Source organism: Humulus lupulus, chromosome 8 (genome assembly GCF_963169125.1).
Source record: "Humulus lupulus chromosome 8, drHumLupu1.1, whole genome shotgun sequence".
Taxonomy (NCBI): domain Eukaryota; kingdom Viridiplantae; phylum Streptophyta; class Magnoliopsida; order Rosales; family Cannabaceae; genus Humulus; species Humulus lupulus.
The window spans coordinates 172,563,453-172,584,260 of NC_084800.1; the positions used below are offsets into that span (position 1 = coordinate 172,563,453).

Consider the following 20,808-nt stretch of genomic DNA (forward strand, 5'->3'; position numbering starts at 1 on the left):
TATAATACAAGACTAGATATTTAATAACTATATTAATATAAATTTAAATATTACAAAATATTATTACGATAATAATATATAATCCTATCTTTTTACTAATTATATTAATATGAATTCAAATATTATAAAATATTACTATAATAATATTTAATACAAGGCTAGATATTTAATACTTGTATCATTATAAATTTAAATATTATACTAATAATATATAATACATAATTTAAATTTTTATTAAAAAAATTATCATTTATATTTAAAAAGTTATCATATTATATATATATTTAAAAAAACATTTTAATTATTTAACAGAATATATCTTTAAAACTAATTTAAAAATAGATATTTATCAAGTATATTGATATAAATTTAAATATTATAAAATATCATTATTATAATAATATTTAATATAAGATTGCATATATAATAATTATATTAATATAAATTCAAATTCAAATTCAAATGTTATAAGATTACATTATTATAGTAATATATAATACAAGATAAGATATTTAATAATTATATTAATATAAATGTAGATGTTATAAAATATTATTATGATAATAATATATAATCCCATTTTTTTACTAATTATATTAATATGAATTCAAATATTATAAAATATTATTATTATAATAATATTTAATACAAGACTAGATATTTAATACTTATATCAATATAAATTTAAATATTATAAAATATTATTATTATAATAATATATAATACATAATCTTAATTTTTATTGAAAAAATTATCATTTAAAATAGTTATCATATAATATATATATTTAAAAAAAATCGTAAACAATGTTTTGGTTTAATTTTTCATTTAATATGTGTTGACGCGGTTTTTCGCCAACAGTGAATTATGAAAATATGACTGGGATGGATTAGTACTTAATGATAAACCGTAATAAGTAAATGATACTTAATAATACTAGAAATGAAATATAAAGAACACTCGTTCCTTTTTTACGTGGTTCGGAGGTTAAAATCCCCCTATTCCACGAGTTTGTATTATTAGTGTATATCTCTCTATATTTTGACAGAGTATTTGCATTACAGAAAAATTATCAACCCCCTCCCCTATCCAAGGTCTTGGTATTTATAGAAAAAGCAATTCCTGGGTAGACGTTGGGGTCATCATGTGAATACGAATTCCTCATGTGACCAGTCTCGCACTAATGATGAATACAACAATTTATATTAAGGCATGGTCTAATCATTAGTAAAACTGATCATGGGTCATCTGGCAATATCCGACATGTGATGTCTGATCATGCACGATTATATTACGAGTCCGAGAATTCAGGGATGAACGAACATACGGTGTCTGATCACGCACGTTTATATAACGTATCCGGGTTTATAAAGATCCATGGACATGACAGATCTTTAGCGTATCCAAGCTGAGCGTAGTATCAGCTCGTGTCTCGGATGCCTTGCTTCATAAGTGTTTCCAGATCGTACCTATTGCTTTGTATTTATCAGCTCGTGCTAATAACCTGGCGAACTGCGCTGCCCTTACAGAGGAAATTTGAACTTATGGCTCATCCATTACAGTCCTTGGCTAGCCCACTGTACCCGAGCTATCAAAAAAGGCCCGTGCTGAATTCCAGGACGTACAATATGTTTATGCTATTTTTATATATATAATAATATTGTCTATTTTTTTGAAATATTTATATGACAATGATATAAATTTAAAAAATAAAATTAGTAAATTATATAAATAAAACTAAGTAAACGTGCTTATTCTAATATATATATATATCACTAGTAGTAAGAAAGTATATAATCAAATACAAAAGTTATTATTAAACAAATCAGTTATTAAGAGAATCATAGCACATGAAAAAGGAAAAACTTGATCTCCACCAAAAATGCAAACCAAAATACACCCCAAAACAATGTCATATCAATAGATAAATGAAAACAAACAAAAGAATACAAATAAAGGCACATTACGAAATCAAAAGTGTAAATACTGCTATATATATATATATAAATCAATATGTGAACATATATATAATATGCATTGCTTAATTGATCAAGCCCATTTTGCCAAAACAGACATACAACCAGCACCAATAAGAAGAGAAATATTTGCTCCTAATTGAAGCCTGAGATTGATTAGCATTCTTGGGTTCATGAAATCAGCAGCTAAGAGGTCAACCAAGGCCATGTAAATCAAAATCCCAGCAGCAGTAGCATTAAAAAGCCCTTCAACTATTAATGACGTTGGGCTATTTTCATTGTAAACACTCGAAATTCCAATGCCAATTGCAATTCCTACTGGGGTTGTCAGGGAAAAGAATGCTGCCATCATTAGGACCGACCGAATTTTGAACTTTGCCTACACATAACAAAACTATCAATTACTTTCTACACAAACCTATATACATATAGAGTTGGAATTAAAATAAAATAGTTAAGGCATCGATACAAAGTGTATATCTTGTAAAATTTAAAATTGAAATTTTATATAGAAATATCTTTTTATTTAAAAGATAATTGTTAAATTTTTATTATTGTGATTTTCGAAATAAATGTCTTGAATTAATTTGTAAAGATTTCATATAATTCCTTATTTAGCTTGATTTGATCACAATATGTTTATAAAGAGAATTTATATCTTGGTTATATTAAGAAAAATATTTTGTGCTTACTCAAAATCATTTCTGGAATATTTGTCTTTTATTTTTCGAGCTGCTTAAGGTAATAAACTTCACGAAACTAAATCTTTGAAGTAATTAATTGTTATTTCTATCTTGAAAAATTTGATATGACGCATGTATTAACTGTCCCCATCAAATTCGTATATGTCAGATCAGAATCACCTAAAAATGGAAAATCTTCATTAATCAACAATATTTTCAAATATTCTTGTTTTTATTAAGAGATTCTTTCTCAGCCTTTCTGAGCACGAAATTAACTCTATAAATAGACTTCTAAGACCTTGAGAAAAAGTGAACTCTTGGATGCATAGTTGTGAGTGAATTGTAATATTTGCGAGAGTTCCTTGTTTGTATTCAAGATCATTGTATTCACGTGATCTTGTAGTAAAATGAGTGTTTAGTTTTGTGGTAAGTTTATACTACTTTCATGAGTTAATACATGTTGTAATTTGAACACAATTTTTATAGTCTTCAGGAGAGAATTTTTACAAGCCTTGTGTCGGGAGGATGCAAACACTCGCTGGCCATTGAAGAGAGTTGAAGTGGTTGAGTGTTTCAATCAGAATCAGATTACTGAAGAGAAGTACAACAAAGTTGCGGCAAATCTCAAGAGGGAGTCTTGTATTGTTTGAGTCAATATTTTGTACTTGTGATTCTTTATTAATTGGTTTTATTCTCTGGGCGTGGCCCCAATGAGTAAATTATCCAAAAGGGTTTCTGAACCTTGTAAAAATTCGTTGTGTTCTTTATTATTTTTGCACTGTCTTTTTATTGTGTTCAGTTTTTGTCGTGACAAGTTAAGATTCTGTCCTGATAGATCTGAAATCTGTTTCAACATTTAATTACCATTTTGAACCTTAATTAATTCACATGGTTTAATTAATTTGGTAATTACTAAAAACATAATTTCAATTAGTATCAGAGCGGGTCACTCATTTCTGAGTGCGATCTTGGTTTAGTCCGTTTGTTGTTCTTGTTCTTGCACTGTCTTTTTTCACAAAAGGAGGTTCCATAACTCGTCCCCCTTTACTCAATGATTCTAACTATCCATATTGGAAAGTTAGAATGAGATCCTTCATCAAATCTCAAGATGAAAAGGCTTGGAGAGCTGTTTTGAGTGGTTGGACTCCTCCAGCATAAAGCAATTATGTAACTAAGGTAAAATCTGAACTTGATTGGACTGATGCTGAAGATAAATTGTCCAGTTATAATAATAAAGCATTACATGCTATTTTTAATGGTGTTGGTGAATGTTACATTAAATTGATTTCTTCATGTGTTTCGGCCAAATATGCTTGGAAAATCCTTTAAACCCAATTTGAAGGAATAGCTGATGTCAAGCGTTCTAGGCTTGTTATGCTAACAACAAAATTTGAAAATTTGAAAATGAATGAAAATTAAACTGTTATCCCAAAAATTTGAAAAGAATGACGTGGCAGTAAAATTGACACATGGCATGAGTTAGTGGGGTGATCTGGCTTAATAATGGCCTAATACATTAGTTAAGGAATGAGACAGATAGTCAAGCCAAATACGCCCGATCGAAGAGAATATTTGGACTGGGGGTTGCTTGGCTCAGACCTCAGTTTAAAGACCCTTGTAGTTAAATTGGAGCCAAGTCCAAGAAGTTGAAAGGGAGGTTTGAATTTTGGTTCAGTATAAAAGCAATAGGTCCGATCGGACCTAAGCTTAGGGGACCTCTTGTTAAGCTTGACTCGAATGAGTTCAAAGAGAATGCCCAAGGCTCAAGTTTTACTCAAGGGGAAAGCCACATAATGGCCGATCGGGTATGATGTGGAAGAGGTACACTTGGGCTTGAATGAGGTGAGGAGGAAAAGTATACCTTGGACCACTTTGGTCTGAGGAGAAGGAAGTTGTCCGATCAGACATGATGCTTGTGGGTACCTTGGACCATTTTGGTCCAAGGAGATGACTATGCCCGATCGAGCTTTGGTTGAAAAGGAGAGGACAATGTCCGAACGAACAAGACTCCTGAGGGAGTGCCTTGAACCATCTTTCTCCAAGGAGATGGCAAGAAAGATGGCTCGGACCACCTTGTCCAAGGAGGAGAGTGCAAGGTCCGATCGGACCTTGACTGAAGGAGTCAAATAGGGTGGTTTGAACCACCTTAAGCCAAAGAAGACAACCATTGTGTCCGATCGGACACAATGAAGGAGTATACCTCGAATGTGCCCGAGGTAAGAAGCAAAGTAAGTACCCTCGGACGACCTTAGTCCGAGGAGAGCCAAATGTACCTGACCTTTGGTCCGAGGAGAGCCATGCACATACCACCTTTGACCTACGTAAAGCTTGAAGAGTAGTCAACATGCATGAGAGACTACGTCAAACTGCCCGAAACTACTTCAGTGAGAATTGGTCCAAGCATTCGGGAATCTCTCAATCGTCACTCGAATTTAGGGATCAGTTGTATTTTAAACATTTATTTTGTAATATAAATATTAGGTAAATAATGAAATATCCCTATCTAACGGAGATATCAGTTGAGAATCCCAGGTCTATAAATAGAGAGTTGGGAGGATCGTCAGGGGACTTTTGGAAAAATCAAGAGTGAACTTGTGTTCTAGAGAGAGAAAGTGTTTTCTCTGAGAGAACCCCTTTTTTGTATTCTGGAATATTTCACACTGAAGAAACTCAGTTGACACGGTTCATTTGATCTTGAGTGTGAATACATAATAAAATCTCTAAGTGGATTAGGCTATTACCGATCATCGGGGCTGAACCACTATAAAATCTCGTGTTATTTACTTCCCTTGATAAAAACTGTCTGTTGTCGTTATAATTCTCTTGAAGGTTTGTCGTAGTTGACGTTCTTACGTTGTTGGCTAAATTCACAGTCAACAGAAACCCTCATTGAATTTTATGAGAATTTGTCAGATATTGCTAACAAGTATTTTTCTCTTGGTGAGAAACTTGAAGATAATGTTTTGGTTCGAAAAATTGTTAGAGTTCTCCCTTATAGGTTTCAGACTAAGCTCACTGTAATTGAAGAAGCAAAAGATCTGGACAAAATAAAATTAGAACAATTGATGGGCTCACTTCGCACTTTTGAACTAAACCAACAAATGAGACAGAAAGGTAAAATAGATGAAATCAAGGAGAAATCTATTGCCTTGAAATTTTCCAGAGAAAAGAAGGAAAGTTTAGATGATGAGGATGATGCTGGCTTTGTTAATAAAAAAATTTCAAAAGTACATAAAGAAATTGGGAAACAAAAAGGCCATATCCAAAAACCCAAAAGGTAATTTTTGTAAACACTTTGAAACTAATAAAAAGGTTAGTCAGAGCAGGGAATGTGCAGGATTTGGACACATTCAATCCGAGTGTGCCAATACCTTAAAGAAAAAGAAAGCCATGGCAGCTACTTGGAGTGATCAAGACTCTGAATAGAGTGATGAGCAAAACAATAGTGTTGCCTTAACCTCTGTTCACAAAGATATGTCTTTTTCTTCAGTTGATTCCAAGGATTTGGTATGCCTTAATAATTCTGTTCAGAATAATGAAGAATCTGATACTAACTCTGATGAATCTGACTTAGATGAGGAGTCATTGAAAGATTCTTACAAAATAATGTATGATCAATGGCTGAAATTTTGCTCTGAGAATCGATTAATGGCTAGCAATAATAAGAAATCTGTTGAAAAAAATTAAAGAACATGAGTTGATTATTGCTTCAAAAAATAATGAAATTAATTCTTTGAGTAAAGAAATTGATCTTATGAAAAAATGTGTCAAAATTCTTAATCCAAAGTTTGGAATTTTAGATTATATTCTCTCTGTAGGAAAAAAGTCTAGTGAGTATAGTGGATTAGGATCTAATGTATCTGAATCTTCTAAGAAAACGGTTTTTGTAAAATCTGGGAATTATATGTCTGTTGTGAAAACTAACCGTTTTGCATAAAAAATGGCTCTTCAGAGACAACATAGTTGTCATCTGTTCCAACAGATCTACAACTAAATAAAATTTCTCCGACGGAAAACATTGGACAATTTGTACCATTTTTTCATTTTTGTGGTATGAAAGGACACATAAGACCTAAGTGTTTTTCTCTATTGAATTTGTTTAAAAAGAATTATGTTAAACACTTTGGTAGCATGAATCAATTCTTGAACAAAAGAAATTCAAAATAAAAAACAATATGGGTCAAGAAAGATAACTCAGTTTGCGTGGCTACCTTTACATGCATAAAATACACTCATCTAGTTCATAGTACTTTGATAGTGGGTGTTCAAGACATATGACATGTAATGCCAGCATACTCACCTACTTCAAATCTTTGAAGTGTGGAGTAATAACTTTCAGGGATGGAATGATAGGAAATATTTTAGGTAAAGGAACTCTAAACATTGAAGGGTTACCAAAACTGAAAAATGTTCTTCTTGTTGATGGGCTGAAAGCTAACTTAATTAGCATAAGTCAAATTTGTAACCAAAATTTTCTTGTTAATTTTTCACATGATGAGTATAAATTTTTAATAATACTGATTAGTGGCATGAAAAACTTGTACATATAAATTTCAAATATTTGGAAAAGATTGCTAATGCAGGTCTCATCCGTGGTATACCCAAGCCTGGTAAAGAATCACTTGGTAAGTTTGAATCATGTCAATTGGGAAAACAGTTGAAAGTTTCCCATAAAGCTCTATCTGATATTAATACTTCAAATGTATTGGAATTATTGCATATGGATCTCATGGGTCCTATACAGGTTGAAAATATTAATGGTCAGAGATATATTTTTTGTCTATGTGGATGATTTTTCTAGATTTACTCGGGTAGAATTCTTGAGAGAAAAATTAGATACATTTGAAGCTTTTAAAACTCTCCGTACAAGACTAAGAGTCGAAAAAATTGAAACATTGAAAAAATTGTAAGAATAAGAAGTGATCATGGTAAGAAGTTTGAAAATTCTGTTTATGATGAATATTGTAAATCTTTTGGAATTTTGCATGAATTTTCTGCACCCAAAACCCCATAACGAAATTGGGTAGTAGAACGGAAAAATTGTACCTTGCAGGAAATTTCCAGAGTTATGTTGAATAGCAAAAAACTCACAAATAAATTGTGGGATGAAGCAATTAACAGTGCTTGCTACACAATTAATCATGTTTTTCTACGTCCAGGTACAAATAAAACTCCGTACGAGATTTGGAAAGGTAGAAAACCCAATGTCAAATATTTTCATGTATTTGGGTGCCTTTGTTATATTCTTAGACATCATGAGAATCTGGGAAAATTTGATGCCAAAAGCAATTTGGTAGTTTTTCTTGGTTATTCCACTAATAGTAGGGCATATCGTGTTTATAACATGAGAACCCAAACTGTTATGGAATCTGTTAATGTGGTTGTTGATGATCTAAAAGATCTTTCTGAGTACTCCCATGAGTAAGAAAGTGACAGGTTTATTGATATTCAACAACATAAAGGGATACCAGATCTGACACAAGATCATTCAGAGGCGACAACAGCTGCTCATGATGTATCAGACACAGATTTTGCCGTGACAACAATTGAATGAACAAAGAAAGAAAGGCCAGCTAATTCTTTTCACTTCATTCAAAAAGAACCCTTAACCAGAGTAAAAAAGAATCACCCTTCTGATCTCATTTTGGGAAATATTGAAGAGAGTATGGTCACTTGAAAGAGTTATGTAAACTTGGTTCAATTTGTTTTCTTTACTTCTACATTTGAACCAAAAAACGTGAAGGAAGCCTTAAATGATGAATCATGGATTAATGCTATGCAAGAAGAGATAGATCAATTCACAAGGAATGAGGTATGGATCATTATCCCTAGACCGAGCCATACTAATGTTATAGGTACGAAATGTATATTTAAAAACAAAACTGATGAATTTGGCACCATAATAAGAAATAAAGCTAGGCTAGTTGCACAGGAATACACTCAAGTTGAAGGAATTGATTTTGATGATACATTTGCCCCTGTTGCAAGACTTGAACCCATAAGATTATTGCTAGCTATTTAATGTGTTCTTGGTTTTAAAATATTCAAAATGGATGTCAAATCTGCTTTTTTAAAGGGATTCTTGAATGAAGAGGCTTATGTTGAGCAACCCAAAGGGTTTGAGGATCCTCACTTTCCTAAACATGTTTTTAAACTGCAAAAAGCATTGTATGGGTTGAAACAAGCCCCTCGGGCTTGGTATGAGAGACTAACCCATATTTTGGTCTCAAAGGGGTACAAGAGAGATGGAGTACACAAAAATGTTGATAACAATTGGTTCTACTAATGACTCTCTAGTACATGAATTTTTGAAATAAATGCAGGATGAGTTTGAGATGAACATGGTGGGAGAGCTCAATTTTTTGTTAGGACTCCAAGTTAAGCAGTCAGATGAGGGAATTTTCATTTCACAAAGAAAGTATGCTAGAAACTTGGTGAAGAGATTCGGGCTTGATGCATCTAAACCTGCTAAAACTCCCATGGGAACCACTGTCAAACTATCTAAAGATGAGAATGGGAAGAAAGTCGATCCAACTCTTTACAGTAGTATGATTGGGAGTCTTCTATACTTAACTGCTAGTCGTCCAGACATTAGTTACAGTGTTGGAGTGTGTGCTCGCTTCCAAAGGAACCCCATTGAGTCTCATGTGACTGTTATAAAAATAATTATCCGTTATATCAATAATACTCTTGATTTAGGCATTTGGCACTTCAAAGAAACATACTCTAACCTTGTGTGTTATAGTGATGCAGATTGGGCAGAAAAAACTGATGACCACAAAAGTACAAGTTGTGGTTGTTTTTACTTAGGAAACAATTTGGTTTCCTGACATAGTAAAAAATAAAACTCTATCTCCTTGTCAATAGTCGAAGCTGAGTCCATAGCTGCTGGAAGCTGTCGTACACAACTTTTGTGGATGATACAAGTTGGCTGACTATGGGTTTGATCTTAAGGTTTTAACCATTTTTTGTGATAATACAAGTGCTATTAATATCTCCAAAAATCTTGTTCAACACTCTCACACAAAACATATTGTCATTTGTCATCATTTTATCAGGGAACTTGTTGAAAACAAAACTCGAATTTTAGAATATGTTGAGACTAACAAACAAATTGCAGATATTTTTACTAAAGCTTTAAACATGGTCAGATTTGATTCGCTCGGGAAATCCTTGGGGGTTTGTTTTATTGAAATTTCCAATAATTTATTGTCTTGCCTTGCATATGTAATTGTGTATATCTATTGTCCTGTTTGGAAGAAATTTGTTAACCATAGCTTTTCAATTTTTGGAAATTGATCGTTATAATTCTTATACTTTATGAGGAATAAAAACCATATTTGAAAAATTGTAGACCCTCCAATTTATATTTGATCAAATCATTATGTCTTTTTTAGTATGAGCATTCCTTAATCCAGTTTCTTTTTCCGGCTCCATTCTAGAAAAGAGCTACAAATACTGATGTGTGAAAGTCGACACTTAGTGAGTTGGTACCAGGTAATTAGCAATTATATTGGAGGATACTCTGCCAGTATAAAGGGCTACCATCATTATAAGAGTTATAGCCTCCATTATGTTTACAATTTGAAAAAAGGCTACAATTGCCAAACATGGGCAATGACCCTAGCTTTAAAAGGCCAAAAAGAAACGCCAAATTGATTACACATGCACACACATATGCCCGTTGACTAGACTGTGTAAAAATGTTGTAAGACTCATACACATAATGAATTGATTAAAATATTTTTTGTGATTAGTATATTCTTTTTCGAATTATGGTTATCATTATCACTTAGTATTTTAATTATAATTCACTTATCTAATTTTGGAAGAAAATGGTTATCTTGTTTCTCTTGAACATGACTTGGCATTTACATGGACACATATGATATGGCAATTTATCCTTTCATTTTTGGCAATTGTTTTTTATAAAATAAAAATAAATTAAAAAAAATAAAATCTTTTTTGAACGAGGACTAAAGACAAATCAAAATTGAAAAAAAAATGCACTTTATTTGTTTTATCTCATTATATTCAAAAAACTTGTAAAAGTTTCCAATTTTGAGATGTGAGAAATATTTTTTTTTAAAAGGGGAGATATATTGGCATTTATCACACTAATTTCAGTAACCCATTTTTTTAGTTATCCATTTTTTAACTTGCCTCATTTGTTCATCGAATTCTCTTTATATTCGAATTCCTTCTGACTCTTTGGCTCTAAGTGTTCTTGTTTCCCTCTCCCACTCACTTTTCCAAGATTCTAGTTTTTTTTCCTTTGTTGTTCTTTGTCTTTCAGCATCCATGAAGACCCGAGGCTGTGGTTCTACCTCCAAACTTGTGAAGTCTCAGAAGGAGACAGTCCCTGAGATGGTTCCCTCTAACACTCCTCCTGTTCCAGCGTCAATCCTAGCTTCCTCGAATCCTACAGGCCGTCGACCCAAAACCACCATAAGGAAGAAGGTCCTTGCTCTTCCGGGTGCTAAGGGATCTACTTTGGTTGGGGCTGCAAATAAAGGAGTGACCTTCCCAACCTTGATGAGTACAAATCCCAAGCCTCAGAGGTTCCACTCGCGTCACCCGAAGGTCCAGTCAAAAATACGCCTGTCTTGACCTCAAGCCCTACACAATCTGTCTCCACCGAAGTCGAGATCAATCGGTCTGCTCATGACTCTGAGTCGTCATTATCCCTTGATGTGATGACCCCTAAGGCAAAGGGCAAGCGCAAATCCAAAGGCACTAGATCATAGCAAACCAAGAAGACCAAAATGGCTCCAGAAAAAGGTACTAGCTCCATCTTTGATTCCACTTCTTTATCCAAATTCAAATCAAAGGCAAAAATCAATCCTCCTCCTTGCACCTCCTCGGAGGATGTCTCTCCTGAAACGGAAGACTCTTTGCCTGAGCTGGACCCCTCCTTGACCGAGTCAATTCCTGAAGAACCACATGAAGATTCGAAGGAGGAGATTGAATTTGAAGCTGACCCATCAAAAACCACCCCTGTTGCATTTTACCCAAAGGGCACAACACCATTGGATTTTCTTGAATTGTCTGCCAAAAGAATTAAACACAAAGGTGCCCCCGTCCGTTCTTCAGATTCCTCTTTCAAAGCTCATTCTCTAACTTTCTATTTTAATGGTAATGAGAAAAATATGCAATTTTATGAGCATCGTCACTTTATTAGTGAATGAAATTTCATTTTTGCTCCTCATTGTGTCTTTGGTGTTTTGCTTACTTTAGAAGAAAGGGGTTGGCTATGTTCTTTGTCTGGCTTTGATGGGTTTGTGCCTCGGGTAGTTAAGGAATTTTATGTCAATTTGAATGATGAGTTGTTAGATCAGAATTCCTTTATGTTTCATAAGGTTTATGTAAGGGGTCATTTGTATAAGTTTAGTCCCACCGAAATTTCTAAGGTACTGAATCTAGTTTCTGTGGAGATTGATGATTCCGTTGAGTTTGCAAAGGATCAAGTTTTGTCTGATTTAATTGGCCAAGCTATGGTGTGGGAACCGAGTGCATCTCTCCGTGTCTCGGATCTTACTACTATTGTGCACTTTTTAAGTTTTCCATGTTCAATTGGCTTCCCACCACTCACTCCTCGACCATCCCTCAAGATATGGCCTTTCTATTGTTCAAAATTGGGACTGGTGTCACAGTCGATCTTGGTGCTGCTATTTTTGATCAGATAGTGTCCTTGAGTGATGCCAAACGCAAGAGTCAAAACTTGATGTTTCCGCAAGTCATTTACAAATTGTTCAACATCCTTTGAAGAAGTCACACGAGACCTTAATTTCTCCTTTGGTTTGACCTACATACATTGTCAAAGAGATCAAAGATGACAATGCTCCTACCACAGCTCGAAAGGTCAAGGGCATTAATTTGGCTGGTTCTGGGTCTGGAGATGTCGAGCCTGACCCCCCTGCTGTTATGACTACTATCGCTTCTGTCCAAACAAGAATTACAAGTCTCTCCAAGCGGTTCACTGCCATGGAGGATACTCGACGCCAAATTCTGGCTTCTTTGGCGATCATCAATGCATCTACCACTCTAGCTCCGTGACGGTTATATTTCCTCTCCATCCACTTTGTTTTGGTTTCATTTCATTGTTCTTTGGCATTTTCTTAGACAATGAGGGGGAGAGAGAGTACTCTATTTTTTGGTGCTTTGATTATGTGTTTTTGACTTCCAGTTGTTCATTGTTTTAGTCATGTGCTTTGGTTATTTTTGGCAAGGGAAGTCATTTCGAGACTCTTGCACTACTGTGAATTTAAGCACTCACTTGTTTTATGCAGGATCTTTTAAACAAAACAGATATGCCTTGTCTATATAATAGCCAAAGGGGGAGATTGTAAAATCTAAAATTGGCAAATTTTATAGAAATATCTTTTTATTTAAAAGATAATTGTTAAATTCATATTATTGTGATTTTCGAAATAAAAGTTTTGAATTAATTTGTAAGTATTTCATATAATTCCTCATTTAGCTTGATTTAATCACAATATGTTTATAAAGAGAATTTATATCTTGGTTATATAAAGAAAAATAATCAATGCTTACTCAAAAATCATTTGTAGAATATTTGTCTTTTATTTTTCGTGCTGCTCAAGGTAATAAAACTTCAGGAAACTAAAATTTTAAAGTAATTAATTGTTATTTCTATCTTGAGAAATTTGATCTGACACAGGTATTAACTATCCCCACTAAATTTATATCTGTCAGATTATAATCACCTAAAAATGAAAAATCTTCATTAATCAAGAATATCTTCAAATATTTTTGCTTTTATTAGGAGATTCTTTCTCAGCCTTTTTGAGCACGAAATAGACTCTATAAATAGACTTCTAAGGCCTTGAGAAAAAGTGAACTCTTAGATGCATAGTTTGTGAGTGAATTGTAATATTTGTGAGAGTTCCTTATTTTTATTCAAGATCATTGTATTGACGTGATCTTGTAGTAAATTGAGTATTTAGTTTTGTGGTAAATTTATACCACTTTCTTGAGTGAATATATGTTGTAATTTGAACCCAATTTTTATAGTCTTCGGGAGAGGATTTTTACAAGCCTTGTGTCGGGAGGATAGAAGCACTCGCCACTGAAGGGAGTTCAAGTGGTTGAGTGTTTCAATAAAAATCAGATTAGTGAAGAGAAGTACAACAAAGTTGCAGCAAATCTCAAGAGGGAGTCTTGTATTGTTTAAGTCAATATTTTGTACTTGTGATTGTTTATTAATTAGTTTTATTCTCTGGGTGTGACCCCAAGGAGTAGGATATGTGAAAGGGTTTCTGAACCTTGTAAAAATTTGTTGTGTTCTTTATTGTTTTTGCATTGTCTTTTTATTGTGTTCAACTTCTGTCGTGACAAGTTCGGATTCTGTCCCGACAGATCTAAAATTTGTTTCAACATTTAATTACTATTCGACACCTTAATTAATTCACATAGCTTAATTAATTTGGTAATTACTAAAAATAGAATTTCAGATCTATATATATATATATATAATTTATATAGCTTAATACTATAGGGTAGTTATCTAGTGCTCCCAAAAAAGGAACACACCAGGGCACCCTCTCTCTAGATTTTGGCTAGCGAATTATTTTCGGCACAAATCATTTTATGGCCGTGTATATTGTAGTTATTTAGAGTATCCTGAAAATTTTCAGAAAATTCTGAATAATTTACATTGACGAAAAGAATGTTCAAATAAGTATTTTCCACTCGCATTAAAAGAACAATCACGCGTGTAACAAACTATTTAAAGCTTAGTTTTCAGCACTATAAATTATTCAGAATTTTTTGAAAATTTGCAGATGCTCTAAATAATTACAATATACACGACCATAAAGAAAAATTCGCCGAAAAATATTTTTCGAGCCAAAAGCGAAATGGTGCACTGCTATGCCCACTACAAGTAACCAGTTTTTTGGGGAGTGCACCCGAAATTTTCCCAATACTATATATGTAACGATGTTATATGTATAGTAGGTAGACGTAGCTAGCTAGGTTCACTTAGCTCAAGATTTTTGGCAAGATTAGTTGTATTTGTAAGAACTAGTAGTTATAATATCACACATATCATCTACCAAATTATATAGTATTGATACAATAATACTCTAAAGATGTCGACATTATGACAAAATTTAACACGATTATATTTATACTTCTATAGAGTCAAAATGTCCTCATCCTTTGTTCAAAATAAAAATGTCCTCATCCTTTAATTTATTCGGTAAGATATAATTAATTGAGATCAGACTTACTCATTATATTCTTCATTAATTCAATATTTAAATAGCTAGATCTAAGTTATAATATAGATTTGAATGTGTATTCAAAAGGTGTAGATGATTATGTCAGTCCGCGTGGTTTTATAGGTAAGAAACATAAGTATCAAAAATATTACCTGAACGATGCAGCCCCCAAGTCCCATTCCCTCAAAAAATTGATGGAAAGACAAGGCAGCAATGAGGGGTTTTATTGTTTCAGGGCTTTGAGAAGCACCCAATGTAATGCCAATTATAACTGAGTGAACAACAATACCCAACTCCAGTACCTAAATATGACAAGACGAACCATGGCAAAGTATTAATATTTAACATTACTTGTAATGAGGATGCATGTATGAAAGGATATATATATATATATAATCATTTTCATCCACGTAAAATATAATAACAATAACAATAAATGTTACTTGTGCTACAATACGATGTCGGATTAACTCAGATGTACTTCTAGAATTTTGTGAAGAGGTTGAGCGATGAGAATGACCATGTGAATGAACATGTATGTGATCATCTGTATGCTCGTCAGCCGTCTCCTCATCCACTCTCACTTGTTTATCTGCGCCATTTGAATGTTGTCTCTTGTAATACCCCGTCGCGAAAGAGTCAATCATTAGGGTTCCGATCGCTGACATCATCGCTGTGAAGCCTATAAAGGGGAAACTTCCCCAGGGATATTCAGGAAGGCAAGGCGATGACAAGTCATCAAAAGCATCAGGGAGTATGTGAATGAACCCGGTTGCAAGGATAACACCAGCTGCAAATGCCTTGATCATAAAGAAGATGTCATTTTCTGGCCTTAGGGCAGGGATTCTATCTCCTATCAGAGGGAGGCTTACTCCAACAGCTCCTGCAAAAAGAATGGAAGCAATTGCACCAATTTTGAATTTGAGGGCTTCAGCATTTTTGCCTTCTATGGCTTCATAATCACAAGTACAATCGCCAAAGACTAGAGTAGGGAAAGCAAAAACAATAATCAAAAGAGATATTTTCTGAAAATAGTACATGTTGGAAAAGAGATGTAGAAGAATGAGTATTTTTTTGTTATAAGAGACGGCATACAAGAGATTCTTAAAAGGAGAAAGGTGAGAACAAAAGACTTAATTGTAAGGATTGGTTTAGTGGAACATAGAGAAAAAAATGGATTTTGTTTTTATATATAGGAAGTTAAATATGACCTTTGGAAAAAGATGTGTTCTAGCAAGTTGATTGGAATCAATAGCTTTCTAGACACTGCTTACGTGCTAAGAATATGATCATTGCCTAATCTTTTAAAGTCAACATAGTTAAATACAAACATATTATGATATGATAAACTATTGAACAAATTTGTGAAGCAACAAATTTTAAGCTTGAACTGGGTCGTCTCAACTCAATTATATTGTGAAATTAGCTAGTATCCTTTTTCAAATTTTATTTACAAGAACATTAGATAGATACAAGTACATGTACAATATCTAATCATGAATTGAAAATCGTAAGCGCATATCAATCCACCATGGTGAATTGAACATTTAGTTATATATGGTAACTTTGACTTTGAATTGTAAATTAAGTTGTGTTGTTAATTGTAATAACCATATTTTGTTTAGGTATTTTTCTGAATGGCAAATCATTATGATCCCAGATGCATCTGTAATGTGTGTTTGTTGCATCTAGTGATCTCATCAGTGTTTTCACTTGCCACATAGGAAAAGTTTTTCAGCATTTACCATACCTCATTTTCGGCATTTAAGAATGATCAATAGTATTTCGATAGTGGCTGCTCTATAAACATATGACTAGAAACAAATATTTCTTGATAAATTTCAAGGAGTGTGAGAAATGACTAGTTACATTTGGTGATGGTAATAAGGGTATTATTTTCGGCAGAGGAGAGAGATGGTTCTTCTAGGGATCTCACCCCTCACGGGTGTCTTGTATGTCGAATGTCTAAAGGCAAATCGTATGAGTATCAATCAACTGTAAGCTTTACTAAAACTCATTTTTTAGTTTATTCTAACGGGTGTTTAGTTCTGGTAGGAAACTAGTATTCTGATAATTGCTATACTCTCCGCAATAATGTTTTGTGTCATCGTACCTTCCTTGACAAACCTGATTTGTAGCATTAATCGCCTTGGCCACCTCAATTACAAAGATCTAAAGAAGATTGTCAATCTCGGAGCTATAAGAGGCATTCCAGATTTCAAAGTGTCCAGGGGAAAATTGTGTGGACTATGTCAAATAGGCAAGCAAATCAAGTCTTATCATTCGCCTATTAGAGCTTTGTTAACATCAAGGGTCCTCATTGGAGCTGAATATATAGCAACTGGTAGTTGCTGCACTCAACTTATATGGATTAATAAGATGTTAACTAATTATGGCTACCCACAAGAGTGTTTAAAACTACATTGTGACAGCATAATTGCCATTAACATTTCAAAAAACTCATGTGCAACACTCAAGAACTAACCATATAGATATGAGACATCATTTCATTAAAAGTTTAGTTGAATAAAAAAGGCTCACATGTTTCTATAGATGCATAATTAGCTTATCTTTTCACAAAAGTCTTGAGTGTTGACACTTATGTTCGCTTAAGAAACAGTATTGGTCTTTGTGGCATTTGACTTCCTTTTTCTTTCTCCTAGTTAGTTTTTTTTTTTTTTTCATTTCATTTCCTAACTTTTGTTTGTTTGTTTTTTGGTGCAGCTTTTGCTTCTCATTTCATCATCTGAAGTTGAAAGGTACTTGCCATTTCTCATTTTTTTGGTTTGAGCATTTATTTCTCTCATCTAAAAATGCTACTATTTTTGGATGGAATGGGAAGAGCTACCTTTCGAAAATTTAAGCTTCGAGAAGTTTGATCCTTCTTCATATTATCTTTTGACAAAGGGAGATGGCTAGATCTCTGGAGATGAGTGAAAGCCATAGCTGATTGCTTTGTAAAACTCAATGAGTGATTCATTCAAAATAAGAGAGATTTTACATAAAAAAAAAACCAAAAAAAAAAAATAGTAGTGAGTGAGCCATAACATTGGCTCACATGTGGTCCAGTGCACACACATGAGGAAAATTTAGGCTCAAAACTCTTGTTGAAATAATGGGTGATGTTTTGTCTCACTTTTCCATTTAACGGTTTTGCTTTATGAGATCTCATGGATCACAACATATTATTAAAATAGTTGGCTATTGATTTCATTTTGAACAGAGCTTCATTTTTATCTTTTCTATTGTGATCATGAGGTTAGTGAACTTTTTTTGTGAAAAATAACATTTTTTTTCTTTGTTGTCTGTGGTTATATGTATTTTTAAAAGCTTGTTTGTTATAACCAACTTTTAAAATTTGAAAACAATTCTTATATTTGTTTGTTCTTTTTGTTAGACAATGTTCATTATATATATATTTTTTTAAGTAAGGGATTTGTTTGGCTGTTCTATTTTTTTATTTCTTTTTCTGCCAACCACTTTCTTAAGGGAGAGCTTATATCACTAACATTTTCTAAGAGCCCTATAAGCTTTGTTCCTCTTTACAACTCCAACGGTGAGTATAATCTCTTAAGAGCCTATAGTTGAGGGGGAGTTTTGTACTCCAGAAGATATAAATGGTTCACCATATCTTAATATGCAGGGGGAGTCTCCAACTCAAAGAGAGAATTCTCAGTCGTCTCCTGATTCATCTGCAACTCCACCAAGGCATTCTATGAAGAACATACCTCGTCTAAAGTAAAATTTTCTTTGATTATGATCACTGAGGGGGATAAGTTGAATATTATTCATATCATTTGATGTTATCACGACTTTTGTTTCCTTTCTTAATATTTTGTTGTATTTAGTTTTAGTTTGGTTTGTGTTGTTGAAAAAATGTATTTTTCACATGACATTATTCCTCTTTGATTTAGTTCTGGTAATGATTGTTGTTGGTCTATCTTGTTTTGTTCATTTATCATAATTTTCCATGGGGGAGATTGTAATAACCATATTTTGTGCAAGTATTTTTCTAAATGGCAAATCATAATCCCATATGCATTCGTACAGTGTGTTGTTGCATCTAGTGATCTTCGTGTTTTTACTTGCCATGTAGGATAAGTTTTTTAGTTAACTCTAACTAATTATGGTTAATTGATTGTTTGGTGTTCTGTTAGGATTAGTTAGCTGAAGATATATACAAGTCTTTATGGGACTTGGACTAGGAACTAGTGAACCAATTTTTCACAAAGTTTATTGTTGTTGTCTTCCTTATTTTTTCCTCTTGTCTTTGATGCAAGTTTTTGGTTAGGGTTTGAAGCTTCATTCATGGAGTTCAGTTCGATATTCTTGAAGTAGTAGAACAGAGTGATATGTTCCAGATTTTTTGAAGAGATTTCATAGATAAAGTGTTGAAGGGATTTCAATACTACTTCTATGTGATTTAGACGAAAGAAGATTGAGCGGGAGACTCAATAGTGGGTGATTGTAGTTCTTTCTATATATTTAATTTGTTCTTTAGTAAATTGGTTTGTTGAGATTTTAATTTGTAAATAACAAGGTTTGATAATAATAAAAGTTTTTACCTTGGTTTTTGTGACCTAAGAAGAGGCTGATTAATTCACACTACAAGAAGAAGGTCTTTCAGCAACGACATTATTAGCGGCGACAAAAGTTCGCCACTAATAATGTAGTTATTAGCGGCAACAAAGAATTATCTCTACTGATAACTGTCACGATTAAAATTTTAGCACCACTAAGATAGGTTGTCGCTGATAGTTGCAACAAATAAAATTTTATTTTTAAAAATTATTAGCGGTGACACTTCGTTTTCTAAAATTATTAGTTGTTGCTAATATTAATCTAAGTGTTTAATTTTTTGATAGAAATAGTGTTGTTTTCTATTAGCAGCGACAGGTGTCATCGCTAACAGTGACCTTGATATATCAGAAGAACCATATTCTTCCTCCCACTCTCCTTCTCATTCGAACCAGAGACCCTAAGCCCCAATCGCCCCCAAACATAAAACCTGTCCAGCTTACCCCTCACCCTACTGGACCCCACCCTCTCAACCACCGTACCCCTACCGTCGACACATCCATTTCACATCTCTCTTTAGATGCCCTAAATCCCCCCACCAAAAAAAAAGCCACAAATTCTGAGCCCCCCAAATATTGTTTGGACCAAAAAAAAATTGAGCTACCCACGACCCTAGAACCCCGACAGCCCAAAATCAGTCCACCACCTACCACCCTCGAAGCTCTCTACCCTCCCTCTGCCGAATGTATTTTTTTTAATGTTTTAATATTTATTTATATATACGTATATGTATAAATATAAATTTATTCTATTTGTTTTGATTTTACTTATTTTTTGTTTGTTTTAAAGGAGAAGAATCGTGAGCCACCACCACCAAGAAAAACTATACAAGTATCGATTTTAATATGTAATTTTTGTTTTTAATTTGATTTGTATAAAAAAAAAATCATATTTGTGATTAAGTTTTATATGTGTATTTTTATATGTGTGTGTCTATATATATTTGTGTGTGTATGTCGTGTATATATAAATTTTATATATTTTTTTTATTTACTAACTTTTGTTTTGGTTTCGGTTATTTTTTTTTTGTTTTGATGTTTGTCTTTGTATTTGATGTTGAATATTTTAGAAATATTACTGATATGTGTATATAATATTTTAACTTGAAATATTAGTTTTAGAATTTTGTTAATAATATGTACATGATTTTGGTTAGTAATATGTGAACTTGAAAGATTAGTGTTTCAATTTGTTTAATATTATGTGTTTATGGTATATGGTGAAAAGATTATTGTTATTAAAATATATATTGTGAACTGTTCTGGGAATTTCTAAGTGTTAATTGCAGGGCTTAAAATTTTGGGATAGGTTAGAATACAGTCGTTA

General features: G+C 33.2%; 1 protein-coding gene across 1 annotated transcript; it reads right to left on the bottom strand.

The window, feature by feature from the left end:
- Window positions 1-2,045: 2,045 nt before the first annotated feature.
- Window positions 2,046-15,944, bottom strand: LOC133796263 (zinc transporter 1-like). Its single transcript, XM_062233737.1, has 3 exons — window positions 15,348-15,944; window positions 15,057-15,206; window positions 2,046-2,355 (listed from the first exon to the last, which is right to left on the bottom strand). The coding sequence occupies exons 1-3, from the start codon at window positions 15,942-15,944 to the stop codon at window positions 2,050-2,052; spliced, it is 1,053 nt and encodes a 350-aa protein (XP_062089721.1). The 3' UTR covers window positions 2,046-2,049.
- Between the last annotated feature and the right edge of the window lie 4,864 nt (window positions 15,945-20,808).

Coding starts and splice junctions, on each gene's coding strand:
- LOC133796263 (XM_062233737.1), bottom strand. CDS start 15,944: ATGTACTATTTTCAGAAAATATCTCTTTTGATTATTGTTTTTGCTTTC. Junction 15,207..15,347: donor GACATCGTATTGTAGCACAA/GTAACATTTATT, acceptor TGTCATATTTAG/GTACTGGAGTTGGGTATTGT. Junction 2,356..15,056: donor TTGGGGGCTGCATCGTTCAG/GTAATATTTTTG, acceptor TGTTATGTGTAG/GCAAAGTTCAAAATTCGGTC.